We start from the raw sequence: 27861 nt of genomic DNA on the forward strand, positions 1-27861 counted from the left end.
CTGCGCATCGTACTTCTGTAAGTCTATGAATTTTGTAAACTTTAGAGACACTAAAGCGCATTATAATACAGACAGTTCGGAAAGTAGTTCGTCGATTAGTTATATTAGCGATAATAATTCTAAACATAATCACGTAATCTCAAATCTAGAAACAATCAATATGAACGATCGAACAGAAACGGTAGAGTCAGCGCAAGGCGTAGATCATTTTGGCACAAATCTAGAAAGTCGAAGATCCTCGACGAGTAACAGTAGCTATTTTCCCGTCCGTAATAGTTTATCGCTCATACCTGTTTTTAATGGGAAAAATATTCCAGTGACGCAATTTACAGCAGATTGTAAAGGAGTTAATGACTTAGTCGAGCCAGACGATAGGTTATTTTTCTTTAGATCGGTCTTACAAGTTAAATTAACGGGAGATGCCGCGTTAGTGAGAACAATCTATACAATAAATAATCTTGATGATTTATGCAAAGCATTAGAAAAGGAATTCGGAAATTCCAAAAGTTTTGACCATTGGGAAGTGGAAATTAATAAACTTCAGCAAAAAAGAAATGAATCCATTGAAGATTATGCTACTAGAACCAGAAAATTAAACTCTGAAATGATCCTTGCAATTTCTAATTACCCTGATCCAACAGCAAGAGCAGGACTAAGAATCTTTGCAATGAATAAATTAATTACTCATTTCTTAGGCGGATTACACAATCAAAGGGCACAACTTCTTTTATCACAAAAATTTAACACGTTAGAAGACGCAATAGAAAGTGCAACTAGGTACATTACAACATCTAATTATCATTCAGAAAGATTTAGACAAAATAGATTCAACGATACATCGAGAATAACTTGTAATTACTGCAGGAAAATAGGACACACAGAAAACGAATGTAGGAAAAAACGTTACGATTCACAAAATGCCTCTCGTGAAAATCAAAATTCTTGGCAAAATAACCAATATAATAACGTCAGACGCGAGCAAAATTTTTCGCGGAATAATAATCCAAACGGAAGCAGATTTAACAGTAACCAAAATTTTTCTAACACTAACTATCAATCCAACCGGTTTAACCAACCCAATCAATATAATCAAGCGAATTATCAACATAATAATAATTTATCTAACAACCTACCTAATAATTCAACTAATAATTCACATTTAAACTACCATGGCCAAGCGAAAAGCGCGCAATGTCAAGGCCAAATATCGAGTCGCGCACATCCGATTCAATCACTAGAACAAGAGCAAGAACATATACAATCAGAACAACCTCAAGAAATCTTATATCAATCCCATTCGAAGAGCTTAGAAATTCAGGAGACAGATTCTTGTTAGATACAGGCGCTGATATTAACATCATTAAAGCTAACGCATTAGAGCGCGATACACTTGTGTATGTCGATGAAAAAGTAGAAATTCAAGGCATAACCGAAGAAAAGCAACAAACTCTCGGAACTGCATACTTACATTCAAATACGGGAGTTCACGAATTTCATGTAGTGTCCAGTAAATTCCCTTTGAAGGAACAAGGAATTATAGGTTCTACATATCTGCGTCAAGAAAACGCGAAAATTGACTTCAAAACGCGAACGGTAACAATTAGTAATAATCAAAGATACCTATTAGAATTTAGTAATCGAATAACGTTACCGAGTAGAAGTATTTGCCCTGTGATGTTACAAACGAAACATTATAACATTGATAATGCATTCATAGATCACAAAGAGTTAGAACGTGGTGTTTTTCTAATGAATAGCATAGTAAAAGTGAATCACGCGGGAAAAACGTATACATACGTGACAAACACGACTGAAAAAGAAGTAGAACTAGAGTTACCTGAGATCGATGTAGAGCCAGTGGATATTACCACGAGCCCGAGGGACAGCCCTACATATAAGATAGACTCGGTAATCTCAAATAATGTAACAAAAAGATTAAAATTATTAAAACAGAATTTAAGATTAGATCATTTAAATGAAGAAGAAAAACAGTCAATACAACCTATAATTGAAAATTTTAATGATATATTCTATTTACCGGGAGATCAATTAAAAGGTACTAATAAAATTACACACTCTATAAATACGACAGATAACATCCCTATAAACGTAAAACAATATAGATATCCACCGATCCATAAAAACGAAATTAAAAATCAGGTAAATAAATTATTAGATCAGGATATTATTCAACCGTCTGTTTCACCGTATAACTCGCCGTTATGGGTAGTGCCGAAAAAACCCGACGTTGATGGTAACAAACGATGGCGGTTAGTAATAGATTTCCGTAAACTAAATGAAAAAACAGTTGGAGATGCATACCCTTTACCTAACATATCAGATATTTTAGATCAATTAGGCAAAGCCAGGTATTTTTCGTGTTTCGATTTAGCCTCAGGCTTTCATCAAATTCCCATGGATCCGCAAGACACCGTAAAAACAGCCTTTAACACGCCTAACGGTCATTTCGAGTATAAAAAAATGCCATTCGGTTTAAAGAACGCCCCCGCGACGTTTCAACGCCTGATGGATAACGTTTTAACCGGACTACAAGGAAATGTTTGCTTTGTTTATTTAGACGATATCGTTATATACGCACAAACTTTAGAAGAACATAAACAAAAATTACACCAAATTTTTGAACGAATCAAAGAAGCTGGTCTTAGCTTACAGCCAGACAAGTGTAAATTTTTCAAGCGCGAATTAACATATTTAGGCCATATAATATCAGATAAGGGAGTTAAACCTAACCCAGAAAAAATAAAAGCAATCGAGCAATATCCAGTTCCTAAAAATCATAAACAAGTAAAACAATTTTTAGGACTTGTAGGGTACTATCGTAGGTTTATTAAAAATTTCAGCAAAATTACAGAACCATTTACTTCGCTCCTCAGAAAAAATGTACCATTTAAATGGGAAATAAGGCAACAAATTAATTATGAAAAACTAAAACAGTTACTATCGAGAGAACCTATTTTACAATATCCAGATTTTGATAAAGAATTTTTATTAACTACTGATGCAAGCGATGAAGGAATCGGTGCAATCTTATCACAAGGTGAAATAGGCAGCGATCTTCCCATTGGTTACGCTTCACGAACATTAAATAAAGCAGAAAGAAATTACGACACAACGGAAAAAGAACTTTTAGCTATTGTCTGGGCAGTGAAACATTTTCGACTTTACTTGTACGGTAAACCATTTAAAATTATCACGGATCACAAGCCGTTAACTTGGCTCTTTAATGTTAAAGATCCATCATCCCGACTAATGCGCTGGCGATTAAAATTAGAAGAATATAATTATAAAGTCGTATACAAAGAAGGAAAACTAAATACAAATGCAGATGCACTTTCTAGAAATCCGCAAATAATGACCTTTCAGATACAAGCTTCAGGTAGTAGCGATGCGAATTTGAGCTATAGCTTATTTTTACAACACGCACTAAATGATTCATTGTGGGAAACAGATAATATAATCCCTCAAATTTCAGGTAACATAAATATATTTCAATAAATATATTTATACCTATGGTTCACCTAAAGAATTGTTGTCCGATCAAGGTAGTAACATTTCAGGAGAGTTAATGAAAGGAATTGCAAAGATCTTTAAAATCAAACAGGTAAAAACAAGCGTTTACCACCCTCAGTCAAATGGAGCATTAGAGCGCTCACATCACGCGTATTAGCTGAATACCTTAAACCATATATTAATCAAAATCAAAATAATTGGGATTCATTTCTAGATGCCGCTATGTTCTCTTATAATACCGCTTATCACGAAGGAACAAAAATATCTCCGTACGAACTAGTATTTGGACGAAAACCGCGACTTCCTTCCGTACTTGTAGAACCGAGACAAGGAATCACTCATGAGGAATTTCTCGCAGATTTAACGAATAGATTGAATTACTTAAGAAAAAACGCTAAGAATAATTTACAAAAGGCTAAAGAGTCAGCAAAAGAATATTACGATAAGAAAATGAAACCATTAGTTTTAGATCCGGGAGAATACGTTTATGTATTACACGAAACGGTCAGAACAGGCAGTAAAAAATTGTCTGATCAATACGACGGACCATTCCAAATTACACGTAGACTGAACGATGTAAATTATGAAATTAAAAGAGGCAAACGCAATCAAATCTTGCATGTCAATAAATTAAAACGCGCATATTTTCCTTTACAGAATGTTGATGTCGATGATGACTAGTTCAGAGTCTTTTGAAGCCTTTACTAACCAACCACTAACGAGACTGGTAGGAGTCTATTTTGAAAACTTAGGCGACCTTCTTATTTTTAGAGACCACTGGAAGTTTATTAGTTATGTAAATCTTGCGCCATTGGAAGAAAAAGAAAAAATATTGAAATTTTACGCGGAGAAAATCGAAATCTTATGTTACAGCAGATACCATATGTACGGAAACAATATAACATGTTCAGGACTACAAGAATTAGAACGTATTAAACGAAGATTAATAACATTAAAAACAGAGCGAGAAACTATCAACGACATGGTAGGACGATTTGATGACGAAATCCGTTTCAACAACCGCGGAGCGAGAGTCAAACGTGGTGTATTTGACTTTGTAGGACAAATTTCGAAAATTTTATTTGGCACACTAGATTCATCCGATGCTAATTACTATAACGAACAAATAGATCTCGTCTATAACAATTCAAAACAGCTAACAGAATTATACAAAAAACAAATCAGCATTATGCGATCCACGATTAATCAGTTTAGTCTTGCCTTTGCAGAAAATAAACATAAATTTGAGGAAATTGATTTTAATTTGTATAAACTTAACGACGAATTTTACAAAAACACGGGAAAATTAAACGCATTACAATTAAACATCGAAACAAATTCATATTTGTTAGAATGTGCCGAATTGATGTTAGAATATGAACTAGATTTAACAATACTTACCGATGTTATATTACTAGCGCGCCGAGGATTACTCCATCCGAAAATACTTACACCTAGAGAATTATTTAATAATTTAAAAGATTCACATTATATGACAAACAACAAAAGATTACCTGTAACTTTAGACCCTAGCCAACTTAATAACCTAATCGATGCTAGCAATTTAAGTATATTTTATAAAAATCATAGGTTAGTTTACATTTTCGAAATTCCATTAATCGAACAAAATGATTTCATTTTATACCATATGATTCCATTACCGATCAAACAGAACGAAGAAAACGTTTACGCATTCATAAACCCGCTACACTCGTACATAGGACTCAGAACTGACAAACAATTGTATACACACTTAACCGATCGAGATATCACAAAATGTAAAAAGATTAACGACGCAATGATTTGCAAACAAACGGACCTATTGTACCAGATTTCGACCGTCCATACTTGCGAATCGGAACTACTGAAATCCGCTAGATTAGAAAACATATTGAAAGAATGCGATATCCGTGTAATAAAACTTCATAATACTGTCTGGTATCAATTACAATCTGCGAACTCGTGGCTTTATACTGCGCCGCGGGAGGAGACCCTTCACATTTTATGTAAAGACGACAAGCCGCGTCAAACACAACTACTTTTAACTGGTTTAGTTAAACTATCCCCGGAATGTGATGCCATTTCGGATAATGTATTATTACATACCCAAACTATAAGCATAATCGATACCATTGACAAAGATTTTATTCCTAACGTTAATCTTAGTACAAACAAATTATGCGAAGATATCAAAGAAAGTAATGTTAATATTTCAGAGCTTCAATTGTTAAACATTGGTAAAACACCTCACTTAGATATTAATTTGTTAAAAACAGCTAGTTCTAGTTTAAACGAATTATATAAAGAAGCAAATGAGATAGGCAAACATCACCGAACTAAAACCTTATATGAAAAGACCTTGAGTTGGTTTTATTATATATTATATACTATGATAGGATTAGTTATTATCTATATAACGGTAAAATGTTCATTGATTAGTAAGTTCGTTCATATTTTTAAATTATGTTGTATACCTAAGGAAGGCTGCGTTCAGTATTTTAACAACTGTTTTAATAATAATATAACCACTCGTAGTGCTCATCCGACAGCTACGCAACGCGAAGTTACCTTTATATCGGTACCGACCGACAGCGAAGAATCCCTTCGTATCGAAAGAGAGGGACATGGAACAAATAACGAGATCCGACGTTCTCGCTTTCGTAATAATCGATTGTCAAGACTTGAACGCGTGTAAGACAAAACACAACTATTGTATCGTTTTAAGGAAATTTAACATTGCGAATTAATGACATAGTATAAGAGCCTATACATGTGTATGTTAGAGTATAAGACTACGTTATACCTCATTGTTTAGAACATCGTTGAATATTAATTTTTCTGATCATTGTAATACTAGATTAAGTTACTGCGTTAATTTAGAAATAAGATCTTAAATGTATTTTTCTACTTCGAGAAAGATCTTCATTCCTAAGGGGGGAGATGTTACGTGCCGCAACTTATAGTTTCTTATATTACTCTTTTTTTATTCGAACCTTTGAACCTTTTTTATCTTTACTCCTTCTTGATCCTAAACACATGACCCTTCGATGACTGCAATAAACATAAACGCTGTCCCTATGCCTAACGCATATTTTCCTTTTGACAAAACCGCTTCCTTCCAATAAACATTCCGCCGCTACGATTTTCCTACAGCACCTTAAACGAAGATCATTCTCGCCAGTTCAGTTCTCGATCAAAGCTCAAACCAGCAACATCGAATAAAGACTTTTTCCACAAACGTGTCCCGACTTATTCTAAATAATCTATTACGTAGCTATACGCTCGTAACACCTCGCGGTCTCGGTAGGGATGCGGTACAAAGTTCCGCACACAAGGAGAGACCGATTACTCTCACGAACGTCGACAGCGGTGGGATTAAGATAGAGCTCAAGCGGTCGGTTAGGTGGGGCGGCCGTACGAAGATCCGCACATAAGGAGAGACCGATAACTTGCAAGTAATTTTTATGCACTCTTAATTCACGCTCAAGGCTACCGCTTAGTAGCAGAATGGATAGAGAATGAAGGAGCGACCGGTAACCGTAATCTCTATTTGCGATAGCTAAAGAATTTCAATACGATAATCGCGCACTGGCTCGACGTTAATCTTTGATTGTAAGGTCTTAAATAAAATTATTTAGAATAATATTCTTACCTTTATAGTACTGTTAGCTCGTTGTAATTATGTCTGCTGTACTCGTACCTTTACTGCTTTTATTCTTTATACTTCGTTTATTTTAAATACGTTAAAATAAGATGAATAATTCATTAAATCGTATTTTGATTATAATATTTATTAAAATAATAAGAATATAGTATATAATAATAATAATGAATATAATTAAATGTAGCATGGATTATATAAGCTTACGAACTTTAAAAGAAAATATTATTTCTTAAATTCTAATGAATACAATATATTTGATTAATAGTAATGGTTAATATAATAGTATAGTAAATGCAAAAAATAATAATAATAGTAGTAATATGATTATTATAACGATTCGTAATCGATTCTATACTTTAAATCTTTTCAATTATACCTTTCAACTTTGTTTCAATTTGTTTCAATCATTTGTTTAACTTTGTTTCAATTATTAAATTCGCGGGACTTAAATTGGCTATTCTGCCTTACCGCGTATGTACCAAGTCTTTTTATGACTTACTTTAAAGCACCAACTTGTGCTATAACACGTTTATTCACTTTGACAATGCACTAACTTGTGTGCGACTTTATTCTCGAGTGAGTAACTGACTGATCTATTACTTATTATTCGCTTACTAGTCACTTGTTAAATCACTGCCGCAAGTGCAGGGGCTTGCGTTTATATAGGCCTTATATAGACGTTCTTTTTACTTTATTTTTTATATGATAGAAGTAGTGAAAGTGCAAATTAAAAAAAAAACAAAATTGTTAATTAAAATTAATTTATTTCATTATAATAATATAATGAATAAATATTTGCTAGAATAAATAAAATAAATGAAAAAAAAAGTATAATAGACAGGGATCGAACCCAGGTCGACAGCGTGATAGCTCAGAGCCTAAGTGCCCGAGCTACGCCGCCATCTCGACAATTGATCCAACAAGACCGGAATATAAGGGACGCCATAAACTTCAAATCGATTTTTCTCAAAAACGGCTGAGCGTTGCGCCCTATCCTTTTACTAAAGTACTCTTCTGATAGAGTACTATACCATATAAAAATTTCTTTGAAATCGGTGACCCGAAGTCCGCGTCCTCCCCTTGTAAGGGCGTTTTAGCAGAAAAGGTAAAGTTCTTGCAGTATTAGATTTTTCTGAGAATTACAAGTATGTTGTGCAAGATGCATTGCAGGCGTTCCATTTTAATAATTTACAATGTACTGTCTTTCTTGTCGTGTGTTACTATAAAAAAGAGTTAGAACTTGAACACAAAAATTTTATTTTTTTGTCGGATAGTACACTTCATGACACAGCTGCTGTATATACTGTACAAAAGATGCTGATTCCTGAATTAAAAATAATAATTCCTGAGTTAAGAAGAGTAATCTACTTTAGCGATGGAGCAAAACAGCATTTTAAAAATAAATATCAGATGATGAATCTAATGCATCACGAAGAGGATTTTGGTGTTGCAGCGGAATGGAACTACCATGCCACTGCACATGGTAAAGGTGCTTCAGACGGTGTAGGTGCTGTGTTCAAAAGGGAAGCTATGCGAGCTAGCCTCCTTAGTAAACCGAACGATGCCATTCTTTCATTCGAGAAACTTGTTGACTGGGCTCAAAAAAATTCTAAAAATATTAGTATACTGTCATATAATGACAAAGAGCACCAAAAGACAAAAAGATTTTTGAAAAAACGATTTGATGTAGCTCCACCAGTTTCAGAGATTCTGAGAAATCACTGTTTTGTCCCAATCAACAAAAAAATGGTGATTAAGAGATATTCCAAAGCTGGTAATAGTTCGACTTTTTCATATCAAGATTTTAAAAAGTAGGGGGTAAGAGCTCAGGCGACATCAGAATCAGAGGTATCTCTAGTATCAAGTTTTATAAAAATCTGTCAATTTCCTAAATTTTCAATATTTTTGGTTTTTATATTAGATCTGACATTTTCAGTTTTCGAAATCCGACTTAAGATTTGTATTTAGCTGGCCGTAAGACTCTTTGTTCAAATTTTATAAAACTCCCTTACTTTAAAAAATTTTTCAAATTCTTAGTTGCCATATTAGATCCGCCATTTTGAATTTTCGAAATGCGACTTCAGATTCGTTATTAGCAACCCAAAAAAGTCCCTGATACCAAGTATTATAAAAATTCGTTAATTTCTAAAAATTTTCAAAATGTTTTGGTGGCCATATTAGATCCGCCATTTTGTATTTTTGAAAGATAACTTTAGATTCGTATACAGTAACCCGAAAAACCCCTTGATACCAAGTTTTATAAAAATCAGTTAATTTCTTAAATTTTTTAAATTTTTGGCGGCCATATTGGATCCGCCATTTTAGTTTAGACTTATGTGACAGTGCACAGATAAACAGAGTACTCGAAAGTGTTAATTGGAAGAGAAAAACGTCGAATGAATAATCGCTACACTTGAATAATTACCGTTCTTATTATTTTTTTTTGGTTTTCTGAAATTTTAAGTATGATCCAATTGAATTTGATAATTTTGCCACGCGCCATTGGAAAGCTTACATTTTTCTGTAAATTTTAGGATTTTTTTAAAAGTTTTTAGATCAAATATGTTTTAGATCAAATTTTTAGAATCAAAATGGGCAGCATGGGTATAAAGTTGAGAAAGAATGCCCTATATATATTAATTAATTGATTAATTAGTTATTTTGTATTTACTACATAGAAATAAAAATAAGAAAAGTATATGACATTTTTATTCAGTGATATATACAGGGTGTCCCAAAGTTCGCGGCCCAACCATCGTGTACAGATAGAGCGGGTCAAACTGAATAAGTAAGTCCTTTACCACTTTGCGAAATTTTCAATAATTAATTAGAAAATAATTAATAAAGATCCGCCAATCCGCGCAAATATTCCCCGAGCGCCGAGCGCGCGGCGAGTAGGACCCATCCAGCATAGCATAATACAAAGCGCGGCAGAGCGGTGGGAGGGACGCTCTCTTGGCTAGCTATGCACACTACACACGAGCGGCGCGTGTATTATGCTATGCTGGATGGGTCCTACTCGCCGCGCGCTCGGCGCTCGGGGAATACTTGCGCGGATTGGCGGATCTTTATTAATTATTTTCTAATTAATTATTGAAAAGTTCGCAAAGTGGTAAAGGACTTACTTATTCAGTTTTACCCGCTCTATCTGTACACGACGGTTGGGCCGCAAACTTTGGGACACCCTGTATAGTATTATATACATATTTTTTATTTATTACTTTGTCATATTTAATTCATATTTATTTGACACCTTGTATACGCCTATGTCGTCTCGAACATTATATTGCAGCCTTGCGACAAAATTTCAGTCAAGGAACAATCGCAAGCGTCGTTTGTTTACAAACTATCCGATGACGCGTACACAGACCACACGTCAGTTTAGTGAGTTACCACACAAACAAATGCGTACACACGGACCTACGCGGCGTAAGTCTGTAGGCTACGTCGATAATGTTATTCTCAATTTTAGTTTTATCGAAATGATGAAAAAATTTATTTTATTGCACATGCGCATACATAAAATCATTTCAATATAATAACTCATATTGTTGTCCGTAATATATACTAACATGAAAAAAGATCATGCGCAGCTATAATAAAACATATTAATAGTGTGATGTCCCGACAATGGTAAAATTCAAAAAACAAAACATTATTAAAGAGATCTGTACAAATCCATCTAAAATTCATCTAAAGAGCAAGATTGAAGTTATGATTATAAGTGTTAATTGTATTATTAGTTATAAAATATTAATTATATTATAGCTATAAGAATACTGCATAACTGAACAATGCATTGAACAAATAAGCGAAGAGATAAGAATAACATAAGCAAAGGCAGATGAAATAATTTCACGGGAGATTAAAAGGCAACAACGGAAGCAAGTCGGCTTCGTCCAAAAAGGTTACCAGACACCCATCTTATCCGTCGGCTATCTTCTATAAACGAAAACGAGCTGCATATCAACTTCCAGCCAAACGATATTCCAACGTATCAAGAAGCCGATGTGACGATTAAAAATCTATGCGATACTCTCGAGAGCCTACTCCCCACCACAAGAGGACCAACGTACATTATCGCTCGTGAGACAGTTCTCTTCCAGCAGACTCACTGTTAGGTCAGATTAAGTTCTATATACTATTTTTCTCTGCATTGTCCAGTTGAAAACACTGAGTTATTTGATTCATATTTAGCAGTGTAATATCTGCATTATTAAGACGTATCTATAAGGCTTTGCTTCTAATTAAAATTAGGTAAGCTAATTTAATCTATTTTTATTTGATTTTATTCATATCCTTTCATACGATGGATCATTACCTCCTGTATCCCTAGTAAACCCGGTGAACGCAGGGTGACTAAAAAATAAGGAGGCATTTCAAATTTCGCGCTAATAGTCGATATTACAGAATTTTCTACACACGTCTAGTGACCAGACGTAACATAAAAATTGGTGGCAGCGGTGGGATACGATAATGATCTATCGTTCAATAATTTTGTTTAATAATAATATTTCAGTGTAAGTACTATATTCCACTGTGTTGTGATTTGTGAATTTAAAATGTCGCACGGTACTCGCTCGCAGGGACCGGTGTCAACCGATGCCGAAATAGACATTAGGCAAAAACATCTCGATGAACGTGAAAAACAATTACGCGCACAGCATCAAGCTTTGCTACGCGAACGCGAGGAAATAGAAAAACGCGCTACTGAAGCTATTGACGCGAATTCACTTATGCAAGTGCTTTTTAAAATACAAAGTAAACTCTCTCAGTTACAAAAATTGCCGGAACAAATAAATATGTTAGAACAACGCGTGAACGAAACTTCAAGAACCGCATCGGCCTACGAAGAGTATCAAAGCATGCCGGCGCAGGACGAAGTGCCAGCATCATTTCCGATTTTAAAATTAAAGGATGTAGCTTCCAATATCCCTGCGTATGGCGGTTATAAAATTTCGGTATTTCAATTTGCCCGTGCTTGTGAACGTGCTCGTTCTATCTATTATTCTCTGTACAGGAGCCTCAGCTAGTACAGTTTATTATTAATAAATTAGAGGGTGATGCGTACCAAGTTGTTCAAGGAAATATGTATACGCGTGTTGTCGATTTATTAGAGAAACTAAAAGCTATTTTTGCACCGAATAAGTCAATTGCACAATATCGAGGTGAACTTGCTAATACTTACAAATTGCCGGCTGAAACAATTCTTAAATATGCGGGGAGAGTAAAAGATTTGAAGTTTGCTATATTGGATGGAAATAGACGTCAGGGAAAAAGCATAAGCCGTACTTTCATAGAAGAAATAGATGGAGAAGTATTAGAAGCTTTTATTAATGGATTGCCGTCTAATATAATAACTCGTATGGAACACCGGCAAATAACCGATTTAGATGTAGCCATTGAGTGGGCCGTCAAAATTTCAAATAATTTAGAAGTAGAGAAATTACGCGAACGTCAATTTTCGCAGAAAACTGCTCCTTTACTACGCTCTGACATACAAAGTATAGAATCACCGCACGCTGAACCACCAAAGTCAATTTTAAAAAATCCTAACACACTGATTCCGTGCCCTTGGATTAGACCACTAATTCCGGGTGTACCAGGTCCAAATTCTCCTGATGTGTGTCGATACTGTAAATTTCCGGGGCATAACATATCAAACTGCAAAAAGCTAGCATACCGAAACTCTGTACAGAATCCGGAAAACTTAGAAAACCGCCCGATAGCGAGCGCGGCCCGGGATACGGCTCATGTTACAGCGCATCCGATAAGTGTACAGGCAGAACCAATAATAAACGAAGGATGAATAATTCTAACGCAAATAATCAGGTCTCAAAATTTATTCTGGATGCAACAATAATAGTGGCAAACCCGGAGGCAGCCACTTTTTTTGCCAAAAATAATACTAACTTGTAAAAATTTACAAGAATATTGCAAATTTATGATTGATTCAGGTTCTGCCATAAATATAATTAAGTCTAAAATCTTAAGAAACACTCCCATAGATTTAGATGATAGATTAATTTTAAGAGACATTACTAAGGTTCCTGTCGAAACACAGGGAGCCGTAATTTTTGCAGTAGCCGGTAAGATAACAAAGTTTCACGTAGTGCAGGATAAAGTACCCATCCCGAGCGATAGAATTCTTGGCTCTGAATTTAAAAAAAATAATAATGCTATCCTAAATTACGATAAAGAAAGTTTGATTATTGGAAACATGTCAATTCCATTTTATAACAAAGAGAAAATAATAGTACCAGCCCGAACTGTGTTACCAGTCTCTTTTAATATTACTAATCCTGAAAGAACGGAAGGATACGTACCGCGTTGTGAACCCGTTAAAGGATTATATCTTGGTGAGGCACTTGTTACTAATTCACAAGGCAAAGGGTATTTAAAAGTATATAACGTCACTGAGCGTGACTACACAATAATAGACTGAAGCCCATGCACTTGATAGATTACTATTCTACCAATTTAATTGACTGTGTCAATTCTACTGACTCCACTGATTTTTCTGAATCCACTGAATTAAGTGACCTCACTAAGCCTATTAATTCCACTGCGCTTTGCTATTTCAATAAATCAAACATTGAAGATACAATTCCAGCAATTGAACACCGTTATAATAAATTAAAAAATCTAACAAACTTGAGTCATTTAAATGAAGAAGAGAGGAGACATGTAGAAACAACATTAGAAAAGAATATGGACTGCTTTTTCTTATCAGGAGATAAATTAAAATTTTCTAATATCACCAGTCATTCCATTCCTACCACTGACGACATTCCTATTCATGTTAAACAATATAGATACCCGCCAGTCCATAAAGAAGAAATAGATAAACAAGTATAAAAATTACTGAAAGATAACGATTCAACCTTCCTCTTCCCCATATAATGCACCTCTTTGGATTGTGCCTAAGAAATCGATCGGAAAAAAAGAAAAAAAATGGAGAATGGTAATTGAATTTAGGAAGTTAAATGAAAAAACTATCGGGGATGCATACCCCCTTCCAAATATAGTAGAGATCTTGGATCAGTTAGGAAGTGCTAAATATTTTTCCATATTTGATCTAGCACAGGGCTTTTATCAAATTCCAATGAATCCGAATGACAGAGCTAAAACAGCTTTTTCCATCCCGTATGGGCATTACAAATATTTAAGAATGTCATTCGGTCTGAAAAACGCACCAGTCACGTTCCAAAGACTTATGGACAGTGTGCTGGTGGGTTTACAAGGAAACAAAGTATTTGTCTATCTAGACGATATTGTTGTGTATGCCAGATCCTTGGAGGAACATAGAATAAAAATTGAAAAATTAATGCAAAGACTAAGAGAAACTAACTTACAGCTTCAACCCGAGAAATGCCAATTTTTGAGACACGAAGTTGTATATTTAGGCCATGTGATCAGTTCAATGGGGGTTAAACCAGATCCAGATAAAATCATAGCAGTAAAAAACTTTCCTATACCAAAAAATCAGAAAAATATAAAACAGTTCTTGGGTCTAGCTGGGTACTACCATAGGTTTATTAAAGATTTCTCGAAGCTTGCCAAACCTTTAACCGATTTATTAAAAAAAGATATACCTTTTACATGGACTCCCTTACAGGAAAAGGCTTTCACTATCTTACGGGACGAACTTTGTAAAGAACCTATTCTCCAATACCCAAATTTTAACAAATCTTTTATCCTCACAGTAGATGCTTGTGGATATGCTATTGGTGGTGTGTTAAGTCAAGGATCCATTGGAAAAGATCTGCCGATAACATACACTTCCAGAATCTTAAACAGCGCGGAGAGGAATTACTCGACTATAGAGAAGGAGTGCCTTGCAATTGTCTATTGTGTAATCTACTTCAAGCACTATTTATACGGACGGCATTTTACAATCCTAACGGACCACAAACCTTTGGTTTGGCTGCATTCCATAAAGGACCCAAGCTCTCGGCTATGGAAATGGAGGTTAAAACTATCCGAGTATGAGTTTGAGATAAATTATAAAAAAGGGAAAACTAATACTGTCGCTGATGCTTTATCCAGAAACCCGCCAAATGCTATGATATTTCCTTTAAATAAATCGCTTTCTTTTCATCAAACTGCTATACAATCTTCTAGGCTATAGCCTAGCTTCTAAATACGATAATACTGCTCTATTACCAATTACTAACCAAACATCTTCTTTAGCTTCTTTAGCTATGGAAAATCTAATGGAAAATGCCTTACCGATATATCCAATAACCATTAACGAACTCCCGTCGCTCCTTTCTGATCTTCCACACTCAGACATTGAAATGAACTCGGATGATGAGCAATCGACAAGTACGGAACCCGACTCCGTTGATGATGATGACGATGAACAACTTTTAAGGATAAGAGAGACTCGCGACTCTTTGTTAATGCAGAAAGATAATTATATCATTTTTGTAAATTTAGACGGTACATCTTTCGATAAGGGTTCTAAGGACTATCAAAAAGCAAATAAACTTCCGCAATATAGTAATCTATCTATCGGGAGAGCCCGCGTAACCGACATAAGTAACAAAATTTTAGTAGCCCTCGCGGTCAAAGCAAATAAACACATCCAAATTGAACGTGACGAAATAATAAATTGCATGAGATCTTTAACTGACGTAATTCAAGAACTACAAATAACCTCTGTTAGTATAGCACAAACAGACTTTTATGACAACATACCATGGGTTTTTGTGTATAGAAATTTAAAAAGATTTTTACTCGATCAGCCAATAACACTAACAATCTGCAAATCCTTGATACGTTTTCCTGAGATAAGCGAGAGGGAAAATTTAATATATGAGAAACATGCAACAAAAGTAGGAGGACATAAAGGCGTGAATAAAACTTATAATAGACTCCGTCAGAATTTTTATTGGCCTATAATGGAACAGGACATACAAACCTATATTCAAAATTGCCGAAAATGCCAAATCAAAAAATTAACCAGAGTTAAGACTAAACAGCCCATGTTGATAACCGGACACTCTGGGAGCCGCATTCGATAAGATTTCAATGGATATTATGGGTTCTTTGCCTACTACACAAAATAATAATTCATACATACTAACCATACAGGATCTTTTAACAAAATATTCAGTAGCTTCACCCTTGATGAGGGCAGATTCCATTTCAATAGCTGAAGCATTTGTAAAAAATTTTATTTGCATCTATGGGACCCCGCGAGCATTATTAACCGATCAGGCTCCTACCTTTTTTACTTCTTTAATGAAAGCAATCGCTTTACATTTCAAAATTAGACAGTGCCGTACCACCGCTTACCATCCTCAGTCGAATGGTTCGATCGAAAGATCACACCACGTGTTAACAGAATACTTAAAAATGTATACTAACAATAATAATGAATGGGACGAACATTTAATGACAGCTATGTTCGCTTATAACACCTCTGTGCATGAAGGAACTAACTATACACCATACGCTTTGGTCTTTGGACATATCCCTAGGGTACCTTCCTCTACCTCTATTTTAGAAGAATATATGGAATTACCTTATCAAGATTACTTGACCAACCTTTTTAATACTTTAAAATCATCTCAAGAAATAGCCAGGGGAAATCTAATAAAATCAAAAGAAAAAAGTAAAAAATATTACAATCAAAAAATAAATGTCCAAAAATTCAAGATTAATGATAAGGTTTATTTATTAAAAGAACCCATGAAGGGCAAATTTTCTGATCAATATTCGGGACCCTACGAGATCGTTGAAATGTTACCTATGAACAATGTAAAAATTAACTTTAAAGGAAAACCACGCGTGGTACATGTTAATAAACTAAAGTTATCCAAATCTGCGCATACAATTGAACCGGGATAAAGGAAAGTGATAATTAATCATGACTTAAGTTGTAAACACAGCCCAGATTCCCGGATCTACGTATAAAAAGAATATAGAAACGCGTTATAATGATATCATTAGTTAACCATTTAAAATCATTAATTATTAATTGTTATCAATTCATTGTATTAATTAAAATATTTTACTCACAGGCAAGTTTTGCCATCCTACTGACTTCAACCTTGCTCTCTGGTATGAACGCCATTATTGCATGCAATTGCGGAGGAAGCTACCTCAACGTAACCACAATTTCTTTACTAAGATCAGGTGAATGCGATTTGAATATAGACACACCGATAACTACGACTTCATATATACAATTACTACAATTAGCCAGCTACACACACACCGAAGTTATACAATGTAAAGTTGAGATCATGCGAACCATATACCACTGCGGCATGCACTCTCATATTGCAGCTGTGCATAATGGATACGCCAGTTACTTACAAGAAACATCACGCAGTAGATGCGTTCAAATGCATAGGGAAGGGCTTCTCAGGATAGGAGAATCAGACATTATAGACGGATTAAAACCTAATAATACTTACTATCGTAGTGTCACTGTAGCAGGAAAGATAAAAGTAGACGGAACTTGTAAGGGCGTTCAATATTCAGACTATTACGGTACCTGGGATGATGTAATAGTTCAAGCCACAGTAAAAATATTGTTAAAAACCGCTTATGTATCAGTAAAACTAAACGCAGGAAAAATAATACTAAAATCTGGCACAATTTGCGATTTGAGCGAAGAAACCTGTGTAGACTCGGATGATGGATATACGTTTTGGCAAAGCATGCCAATAACAGCTTGCGGGTTTGAAGCATATGATGTTTTATTTAAAGAGACTGCTACCAAGTTTCAAGGGTTGTTAGGCGCACAACACACTATTATATTCAGTTTAGAGACACAGGACACGACTTTTGCTCTTACACAAACACGTAAACATACTACTTGCGGATACACATTACTTGGAACAGAACATCCCAAACTGTTCATCTTTGAGACTGAGAAAGGAAACATCTTTAAGACAATGTCAAAGACTGCCGTAACAAATTTGGACATGTTCACCTATGTAAACTCAAAATTTGTGTATGTGGAGAGGCATATCAGAAATCAGATAACCTCTCTTTACCAGGACATAATATTGCAAAAATGTGAACTGGAGAAACAGGTAATTCAAAATACCTTGTCTTTAGCAACAATATTACCTGATGAGTTTGCATTCAGGCTTATGAAGATGCCTGGCTATATGGCAGTCACAGCTGGAGAGGCGATCCATGTAATTAAATGTATACCTATTAAAGTAACTGTCCGAAAATCAAACACTTGTCATACAAAACTACCGATCACTTTCAAAAACACCTCATTATACATGACTTCAAAATCACGAATCATTACTAAACATCATACACTTAGAGACTGCAACTCCCTTCTTCCAATATTTTACAATATTGACGAAAACTGGATACAGCTAAACCCAACACCTGCTATGACAACACCGCCACAGGAAATTAAACCATTAACAAAACTCTCTTGGAAATACTTGGCACCCAAATCTTTGGCTACTAGCGGTATTTATTCTCAACAAGACTTAGAAGAATTAAGAGATCATATTATGTTCCCCGCTGAAAAAAGCGCTGTTTTACATACCATCGCTCGAGGCTTTACAGGACAATCAATCCCTTCCGATACCGTTTCTTTACAAAATTTGTTAGATGAAAATTCCTTGAATAAAATTTACAATAATACTTTGTCAAAAATATGGAACGGATTTACTACTTTTGGCGCTGCAACGGCCGGAATATTTGGAATATTTATAATAATCAGGTTAATCAAAATAATATTCGATACTCTAATTCATGGTTATGCACTACATGCAGCATATGGATGTAGTCTGCATTTACTAGCAGCAATTTGGAGCTTTTTCACACACTTGTTATTATATCTCGCTAACAAAAAACAGAACCAATCAGAACCAAAGCAAGAAACACATGTAAACGAGAGCGCTGCGAATGAAACTACACACAATACGCCAACGATAATAAATGCACAACCAACAGAAACACACGCACAACTTACACAAGCCATACCCATAGTCTATTCGTTTCGATATTTACGGGCTAAATTAGATGGAAGTGAACAAATCCCTTAGTAAAGTACTATCGGTATTTGTTACTTAAGGGGGGTGGTGTGATGTCCCGACAATTGTAAAATTCAAAAAACAGAACATTATTAAAGAGATCTGTACAAGTCCATCTAAAATTTATCTAAAGAGCAAGATTGAAGTTATGATTATAAGGGCGGAATTCATAGATGTTTCTTGAGTTTCAAGACAAGCTTAAGCTAATGCTTAAGATTATGATTGATTCATAGATATTGCTAAAGACCGAATGTAAAGCTGGAACTTGAGACCATGCTTAACAAAGTAAAACGTGTTTCATAGTCAAATCTTAAGTACGACTTAAGATTATTAGATGCACAGTCATGGCTCAAGCCACATCTTAAGCAAGCTTTAGTCAAGTCTAGTAAATAGTGGTCTTAAGATAATTGTGAAATAAAAAATAGTATCGTAAATAGTGTTGTAAATTAATAAAATAATATTTAAGGTAAATATTTCGTTTTATATATGTTAATGTATACTAATATTAATTATTTATTATACATATTTATTATTGTAAGTTATTTTAGGTTTTAGATTATTTTAGGTTATTTACATTTTAGGTAAAGACATTATGGCATTATTTAATATATTGGGCCAATTTGATATTAATTTATTTGATTCTGATACCTCTTCTGATGAAGAAAATAACGACATATGCATAATACGTGAAAAACGATACGTACGTGATGCGATAAATCCATTTACACATTATCATGAACAGGAATTTCACATAAGATATAGGTTTTCAAAAAATGCTGTTATGCATGGATTACTGCCTCTGGTTATAGATGGTTTAACAAAACCTGATATGAGAGGTCTTCCTATTAAACCAGTTCTTCAATTGCTTATTTGTTTAAGGTTCTATGCCACCAATAGTTTTCAAGTAAGTTCTCTATAAAAAAAAGTTTTCCTCATAAAAAAATCTTTCCAAAAAATTGTTTTTTTAAAAAAAGTTTTCTTCATAAAAAACCTTTTCAAAGAACTGTACTTTCAAAAATATATTATATTAAAAAAAAGTTTTTCTCACAAAAAACCTTTCCAAAAAAAGTTGTATATATCATAAAAAACTTTCCAAAAAGATTGTATTTCCAAAAATATATTATAAAAAAATCTTTTTAAAAAAATTATATATATTTATTATAAAAAATCTTTCCAAAAAAATTGTACTTTTAAAAAAAGTTGTATATATTAAATAAAAATTTGCTACATATTCTGTCTATAAAAGAGGTGATATCAGAAAATGACGCCAAGTTTAAATAAAGAACTTTTCAAAAAAAGTTGCATGTATATCTAATTATTTATTTAAAAATGATATTTATGTTTATATCTAGTTAATTCTTCTTAAGTATACTTTTTAAAATAATTGCATCTGTATCTAGTTATTTTTTTTATATCTGTATCTAGTTAAATAAAAAAATTTTTCAAATTTAATCAAAATAAAAAAATATTACAAAATTTCGCAAAAAACTTGGCGCTGCTATAAAATAGCCTTCATTGCTCTATAATATTTTAAGATGTATAATAATATTTTAAAGCTAAAGAGTAAACTGTACAGAATTTTATATTTTATTTCATTCTCAGTCAAGTCGGGCCAAGAGAATAGAGTCAGGGTGGATATATGTTGAATAGATTGATTCATTCACTGTTTTCGTTTCATAAATTATTTTCCCGTGGTCACTGCAAGCAAAACTTCAAAGTGTAATATGCGCTGATAGCTAACTTGTATATAACAACGCGCTGCATACGAAATGCAGCGATTATCTATAAGAGTGTAATGTGGAAGGGATGCTTTAGCAACAATTTTAGTTAACTTTTCTTCCTTAAATATGTGATAACATGTCATTTTTATATTTATTTAACGACTATTGCGCAACACAAGTGCGGTATAAACAATGCGTCATGCAGCGCGACGCATATAATATGATACTGATGACTTATTTTTGAAAGATGCGATTTCGGAACATAATAAAATCATATATGGTTAAATTCAGCGTAAAAAATGCTACAACTTTTGTCATTACAAAAATTTTGAAATTCGAAAAAATAATACCAAGGGGTAAGAGTAAATTAAAAAAAAATTACATTTTTTGAAAATCCAACTACACAGTTATAAAGCCCATTACAAGCCATACAACTTCTACTTGAAACATTTTTTTATATCTCCTACGGTTTTGGCGATAGTTACACACAAAGAAAAAACTCGTTTTTTTCAAAAGGGTGTTTCACCCTTTAAATTTGAGTTAGGGCCGCTATAAAAAAATACGTGTCTTCTCAAATTGTATGTTTTACAACATATTTCAAGGAGAATCAAATCGGGAGGAGACACTTGTGAACGTTCCTTTTAAGAGTGTGTCAGTATGTGTGTTGCTACACTTCTGCACTTCAAGACGAGAAAAATTTTTTTTATAAAGAATACTATTATTTTGATATACACTATCTCTATTCGTCTCCACAACACGTTACATATACATTTTACGACCGATATTAATTATATCAATGTGATTAGTATCATCAAAGCTGCGAGCTGACAGGTCTGAGCGCCGCCATGTTGAAAAAGGACAGACATCTTTTAGAAAAAGAAAGGAAAGAAAAAAGACGCTCTTATGCGGGAATCGACATTTCACGGGATGTAGAAAAGGACAACCATGTCGCATTTTGATGCTTCTAGTTGACAAAGGAAAAACTTATATATTAGAGAAGGATGACGAACAGACGACGACGACGACGACCAAGCTTACATAAATTTCGGCATATTTCGACTTTGGCAAACTTTGGCAATTAATATATTTTTTTAGAAAGCATGTACAAAAAAAGTAAAGATACTTTTATTATGTAAATCGCATGTGCTCTATCGATTGAGCCTATTATAAATTCGATCGGTCCACGCATTATTGAGATATGAAAATCTCGACTCCTATCAGCTCATGTGCTCGCGTAAAGATACACGGTCGGTCTTGCGCTGCGCGTGAACTTGGCGCGAGACACTACCGTGTCTCTTGATATTACATCTATTTAATCATAAAAAAAAACATAATTGCATTATATTGTATAAAGTATTTTATAAAATAATTGTATTATATTGCTTTATAATTTAGAAAGTAAATGGAGATCTAATGGAATTGCCGCAACCAACAATTTGTAGAATTATATTTCGAGTAACTATCATATTAGCATCTTATCTAAATGTTTACGTCAAATTTGTGACAAATCAAGCAGCTATACAAGAAAACCGAAGATTGTTTAAACAATTAGGATACGGATATGCAGGTATTGGACTTCCTTGTATTGATGGTGCAATAGATTGCACTCATATCAGATTACACAGTAATAACTTTGGACGATTAGCTGAAATGTATAGAAATAGAAAGGAATATTTTTCTTTGAACGTGCAGGTAAATTAATGAAAACTATTTATTATTTTATTTATTTTTGTTTTTTATAGTGTTATTTATGTATATATGTGTTATAAGGCCACTGTAGGACCACAAATGGAAATTTTGGACCTTGTCCCAGAATGGCCAAGAAGTCAGCATGACAGCAGAATTTTCCAAAATTCTAGAATTTTCATGAGATATCAACAACGTGAACTTACAGGAACGTTAGTTGGAGATTCTGGATATCCTTCTCTTGCATTTCTTCTGACGCCATTTAGAAATCCACAAAACGAAGAAGAAGAGAGGTAAAAGAAGTAAAATAAATTTTTAAGTTTTTAATTCTTTCCACAGTCCTCATGATTAATGACGTCAAAGAAATAAAGAACTATTAGAAATCTTATAATCTTTTGTTAAATAAATAAAATAAAATTTATCTTATTTATTACTAAAAAAATTTTATTGCAGATATAATGAAATTCATTCAAGAACGCGAATAGTTGTTGAGCGAACATTTGGAGTATGGAAGAGAAGATTTCCTTGTCTATCTAAAGGTTTAGCTTTAAAACTTGTAACGTGTACTGGAGTTATTTCAGCTTGTGCTGTTTTACATAATTTATCACTACGATTTAAAGATGTTCTTCCTGAGAAAGAAGAACCCGATGATGTAATAATTGAAAATAATGAAGAACTCTATTACAATGAACCTCAGCCTGGAGATGGTTTTATTGTAAGACAAAACATAGTTCGAGAATTATTTCATTAATTTTAATGTAATAATATTAATTTTTAATTTTATATTTCTGTATTTACACAGTTTTTACATTTTTTATATAATCTAATTAATTACATTATTCAAATGTTATATTAGATTGTATTTGTTTATTTCAAAATTTCTTTAAATGTCTTGATAGCATTACTTATAACCAGGATGTTATTGAAAAGTCAAAGATCCATTACTGATGATTTCTAAATAAATTTTGATAATAAATATATTTAAAAAATTTATATACACTCACCCGAAAAAAAAGCGGTACACTGAAAATGTGGGAAAAATTCATCAAATTTCAACTGACGATAACTTCGTAAATAATAAAGATAGAAAGTTCTATAAAATATGGAAATGAAGCTAAAAATCTCTACTTTAAGAATCAATTTATTTCAATGTTGCAAAATAAATTTATTGAAAATGGCGGATGACAAAGCGCGAGCATGCAAAATTGAAAAATAATGGTTCGAGTTTGCGACGGTGCACGGTATAAACAAAAAATTGTAGCTTATTGGGATCAAAAGCGTACGAAAGTACAGAGTCTCCTCTTTAAAATGCTTTTTTATGCATCTCGATACGATGATTTTTCGCCGAGAGATTCGCATTTGAAGAAAAAGGCAGATTCTTACTTCAAATGCGAATCTCTCAGCGAAAAATCATCGTATCAAGATGCATAAAAAAGCATTTTAAAGAGGAGACTCTGTACTTTCGTACGCTTTTGATCCCAATAAGCTACAATTTTTTGTTTATACCGTGCACCGTCGCAAACTCGAACCATTATTTTTCAATTTCGCATGCTTTTGCTTTGTCATCCGCCATTTTGGAGAAAATTGTTGCACATTATTGCGTTATGAATTTTCGAACACTAGACATCCAAACTTTTAAAATGGTTTTTAAAAAATCCTGCTAGCTGTATTACGTGCCGAGATATTCAATTTTGAACCAGACCGAATTGCAAGAATAAGAATTCCGTGGTCATCAGCTCCGCGGTATTTTAAAACTCCAAACTCTTCTTACGGTTGTAAGTGTCAATTCTGCTTTTAGCGTTACCCAGGATCAACGGCGTGGACGTGGCAGAAATCTGATCCCGTGTGTGTGTGTGTGTGCGTGCACCACTGGGATAAGGACCTCATGGCTCGTCAGGTCCACGATATTTAACGACTCCAAACCCTCCCGGTGGTGCGTGTACAATTGCGTGTGCGCGCGCGTATATTAATAATGGGTATGACCTCCTCGTGCGCGTATTACCTCATTCATGCGACGAGGTATACTCCTTATTAATGTTCTAATTTCAGACTGCGTAATGTCATTCCACTCTATTTCAAGAACTCTTCGAAGTTCTGGCAATGACTGAGGAGCAGGTATATGATTTCGTACTTTTCTGTTAATATTGTCCCATAGGTGTTCAATGGGATTTAAATCTGGACTCATTGCTGGCCATTCGAGTCGATTTATGCCAACTTCATCGCAGAAATCAAGCACTTTTCTCGCAATGTGCGGTCGAGCATAAACAAAAAGTCAGGGCGGAGAAATCACAAAAGATCTGCAGACATCTCTTTCGGATGCAAAACAATTGATTGAAAAATAATGGTTCGAGTTTGCGACGGTGCACGGTATAAACAAAAAATTGTAGCTTATTGGGATCAAAAGCGTACGAAAGTACAGAGTTTCCTCTTTAAAATGCTTTTTTATGCATCTCGATACGATGATTTTTCGCTGAGAGATTCGCATTTGAAGTAAGAATCTGCCTTTTTCTTCAAATGCGAATCTCTCGGCGAAAAATCATCGTATCGAGATGCATAAAAAAGCATTTTAAAGAGGAGACTCTGTACTTTCGTACGCTTTTGATCCCAATAAGCTACAATTTTTTGTTTATACCGTGCACCGTCGCAAACTCGAACCATTATTTTTCAATTTTGCATGCTCGCGCTTTGTCATCCGCCATTTTCAATAAATTTATTTTGCAACATTGAAATAAATTGATTCTTAAAGTAGAGATTTTTAGCTTCATTTCCATATTTTATAGAACTTTCTATCTTTATTATTTACGAAGTTATCGTCAGTTGAAATTTGATGAATTTTTCCCACATTTTCAGTGTACCGCTTTTTTTTCGGGTGAGTGTAGTAATAAAACGGTAAACAGTAAATTATTAATTTTATTTTGTCATTTTATTGCACTTCCATTGTTTATTACATATTTGTTAATAATATATGTATTTATATATAATACTGATACAAAAAAAATTACTCTTTTATTAATTAAATTATTTGCTGCATTAAACTTTGTCATAACATATAACTTTTGAAACAAAAAATATAATTATATAATAAAATTAAGTAAATAAAATAACAAAAATAATGCAACGTAATAACGTATATCTTTTATATATTAATCAGACTTAATTGGCAAACAAACTTAATAGTTAAAACGTATATCTTTCATATATTTATCAGACTTAATAGTTAAAATGTATATCTTTCATATATTAATCAGACTTAATAGTTAAAACTTATTATGTATGTTTTCCAGCAAAGGACACAAGTTAACACAAATCGACCCAAGTATCACCCTATCTTTGTTCGATATTCAATGAGCAACAGAGAGAATAATACTTTTGTGTCGCTTGTGTCTCTTGGTGGAAAACTACCTATATAAAGTTTATTCCTGCTCATCATCTTCCTGCTGATCATCAAAGATATAATGTTCTCCCCTAAAATTAAAAAAAAGTTTTAAAATAATAATTTTTTTAACTGAAAGGCAAGTCAGTTCTTACATTTCTTTCTGAGCACGGAATTTTGCTAATTTGACTCTTTCTTGCAATTCTTTTTTTTCTAAAGACAACTTTTCAATTGTAATTTGATTGATAAACTCTTCTCTTTTCTTTTTAAGCTTGCATATTTCGATTTCATGATTAATTTTTATGTTTGCCAATTCTATTTCTTTTTCGCATATTAATGTCGTTCTTTCAATTTTTTGCTTCTTTGAATTGGGACATGGTATGACTTTTATACGTTTGTTTTTTTTTTAATCTAAAATTGTATTTTCTTTTTCGACAATATATATATCTAAAATATGATTTTTAGTATGTTATAAATATGAACAACTTTTAATTATAAATATTTGATATTGTCTTACCAGATTCATTACTGGACCATTTTTCTGTAGATACTGCATCATTTGATGCACATTCAATTTCCATATTGTCATTTACTTCTTCACTTACTAAAATAAAAAATATAAAATTAATAATAATTATTTTATTTATATATTTGTTAAAAAGAATGTTATTAGTTTAAATTAATTATTTGACTTACTAATGTCAGATTCTGGTTTATTAGATGTAGTTAATAATTTTTGTTGTGTTTCCCTGTGCTCTCTATTAGTAATGTGATCAATTTTATTCAAAGAATTCTGCTGAATAGCTTTCAAAACTTCTCTTTATCGATCTATAATAATCAATTCAATCGTTTTTTGTCAAATATAATTTTTTTAGATATATATATATATATATATATATATATATATATATATATATAATATATCATTTAAGGATAGTTTATATATAAATACCTTCAGACTCCTGTATAGAAAAGTTACTCGAAGAAATAGTTGGTGCTGTTGTCATTAAATCGGGAACAATGTCTAAAACATTTATATCAACTTCATCAAATTTTTTTTCTGGTCCTCCTCCTGTGAGAAACCTTGATTGTCTTTCAGCTGTTAATATGTTTTTGTTTTGTTGTTTTATATTATACCAATACTTTTTCAATTGTTGTACGTCTCTCTATAATATAAAATATTTTGTCTATATTAAAAAGAATTTATAAAATTGATGTTAAAATAATAAAATAAATTTAATACTTTAGTAGAAATTAAGGAAGAGTTATTATATTCTTCCTGAATAATCGACCAAGCCTCTGATTTCTGTTTTAATGTGGAAGAATTGGTACCTTTTGATTCAATGACAAGTTTGTATTTTTTAGTATCTCAAGAAATACTTGTTTTTCCAACTCGGAATATACAGATCTTTTGGACATTGTCTACCTAAAAAAATTTTTTTTTAATAATTAAAAAACGCAAAGAATTTTTGGCTACGTTACAATAATATAGATAAAGTTAAGTTTTTTCCGTTTAAATAAATTTAAGTAAATAGCGTATAATAGTAATATTACATAATAACCTTATAATTTTCATCAATTTTTACTCTATTTTTGATTTAGCTAATAAATTTACCTTTTATTAGAATCTGGACAATGCACTTTTGTCAACTCACTGAAATACACGTTTCTTTATTTACGTATTTATTTTCTTGTAGATCTTTAATGTCATTGGTCAAATTTTTCAGAATCCCGAACATTTCCGAAGTCATATGCTTAAGCATGAACTTAATCAAGACGATCTTAAGCTCGAACTCGTGTTCTCAAGATTTATCTATGCATCTGAAGCTATTTTAAAGCCTTGTGTCCACGATGCTAGAACTC

General features: G+C 33.2%; 3 protein-coding genes and 1 long non-coding RNA gene across 4 annotated transcripts; 3 read left to right on the forward strand and 1 right to left on the reverse strand.

The window, feature by feature from the left end:
- The first annotated feature begins 4137 nt into the window (after window positions 1-4137).
- Window positions 4138-8425, forward strand: LOC136999663 (uncharacterized). Its single transcript, XM_067354141.1, has one exon. It carries the CDS (start codon window positions 4190-4192, stop codon window positions 6224-6226), a length of 2037 nt encoding a protein of 678 aa, XP_067210242.1. The 5' UTR covers window positions 4138-4189; the 3' UTR covers window positions 6227-8425.
- Window positions 8426-17369: 8944 nt separating this feature from the next.
- On the forward strand, window positions 17370-20240 carry LOC136999664 (uncharacterized). Its single transcript, XM_067354142.1, has one exon. It carries the CDS (start codon window positions 17452-17454, stop codon window positions 19228-19230), a length of 1779 nt encoding a protein of 592 aa, XP_067210243.1. The 5' UTR covers window positions 17370-17451; the 3' UTR covers window positions 19231-20240.
- An 80-nt stretch (window positions 20241-20320) lies between these two features.
- LOC105669879 (putative nuclease HARBI1) lies at window positions 20321-23968 on the forward strand. Its single transcript, XM_012363076.2, has 3 exons — window positions 20321-22631; window positions 22710-22918; window positions 23079-23968. Exons 1-3 carry the CDS (start codon window positions 22353-22355, stop codon window positions 23374-23376), a joined length of 786 nt encoding a protein of 261 aa, XP_012218499.2. The 5' UTR covers window positions 20321-22352; the 3' UTR covers window positions 23377-23968.
- A 9-nt stretch (window positions 23969-23977) lies between these two features.
- Window positions 23978-27851, reverse strand: LOC136999668 (uncharacterized). The gene is made up of 4 exons (XR_010889981.1): window positions 27614-27851; window positions 26951-27424; window positions 26695-26826; window positions 23978-26602 (listed from the first exon to the last, which is right to left on the reverse strand). It is a non-coding gene; the product is annotated as an uncharacterized lncRNA (long non-coding RNA).
- Window positions 27852-27861: the final 10 nt, after the last annotated feature.

This window comes from Linepithema humile, chromosome 4, assembly GCF_040581485.1.
Source record: "Linepithema humile isolate Giens D197 chromosome 4, Lhum_UNIL_v1.0, whole genome shotgun sequence".
In the NCBI taxonomy this organism is placed as follows: Eukaryota; Metazoa; Arthropoda; class Insecta; order Hymenoptera; family Formicidae; genus Linepithema; species Linepithema humile.

Coding starts and splice junctions, on each gene's coding strand:
- LOC136999663 (XM_067354141.1), top strand. CDS start 4,190: ATGTTGATGTCGATGATGACTAGTTCAGAGTCTTTTGAAGCCTTTACT.
- LOC136999664 (XM_067354142.1), top strand. CDS start 17,452: ATGCGAACCATATACCACTGCGGCATGCACTCTCATATTGCAGCTGTG.
- LOC105669879 (XM_012363076.2), top strand. CDS start 22,353: ATGGAATTGCCGCAACCAACAATTTGTAGAATTATATTTCGAGTAACT. Junction 22,632..22,709: donor ATTTTTCTTTGAACGTGCAG/GTAAATTAATGA, acceptor ATGTGTTATAAG/GCCACTGTAGGACCACAAAT. Junction 22,919..23,078: donor CAAAACGAAGAAGAAGAGAG/GTAAAAGAAGTA, acceptor ATTTTATTGCAG/ATATAATGAAATTCATTCAA.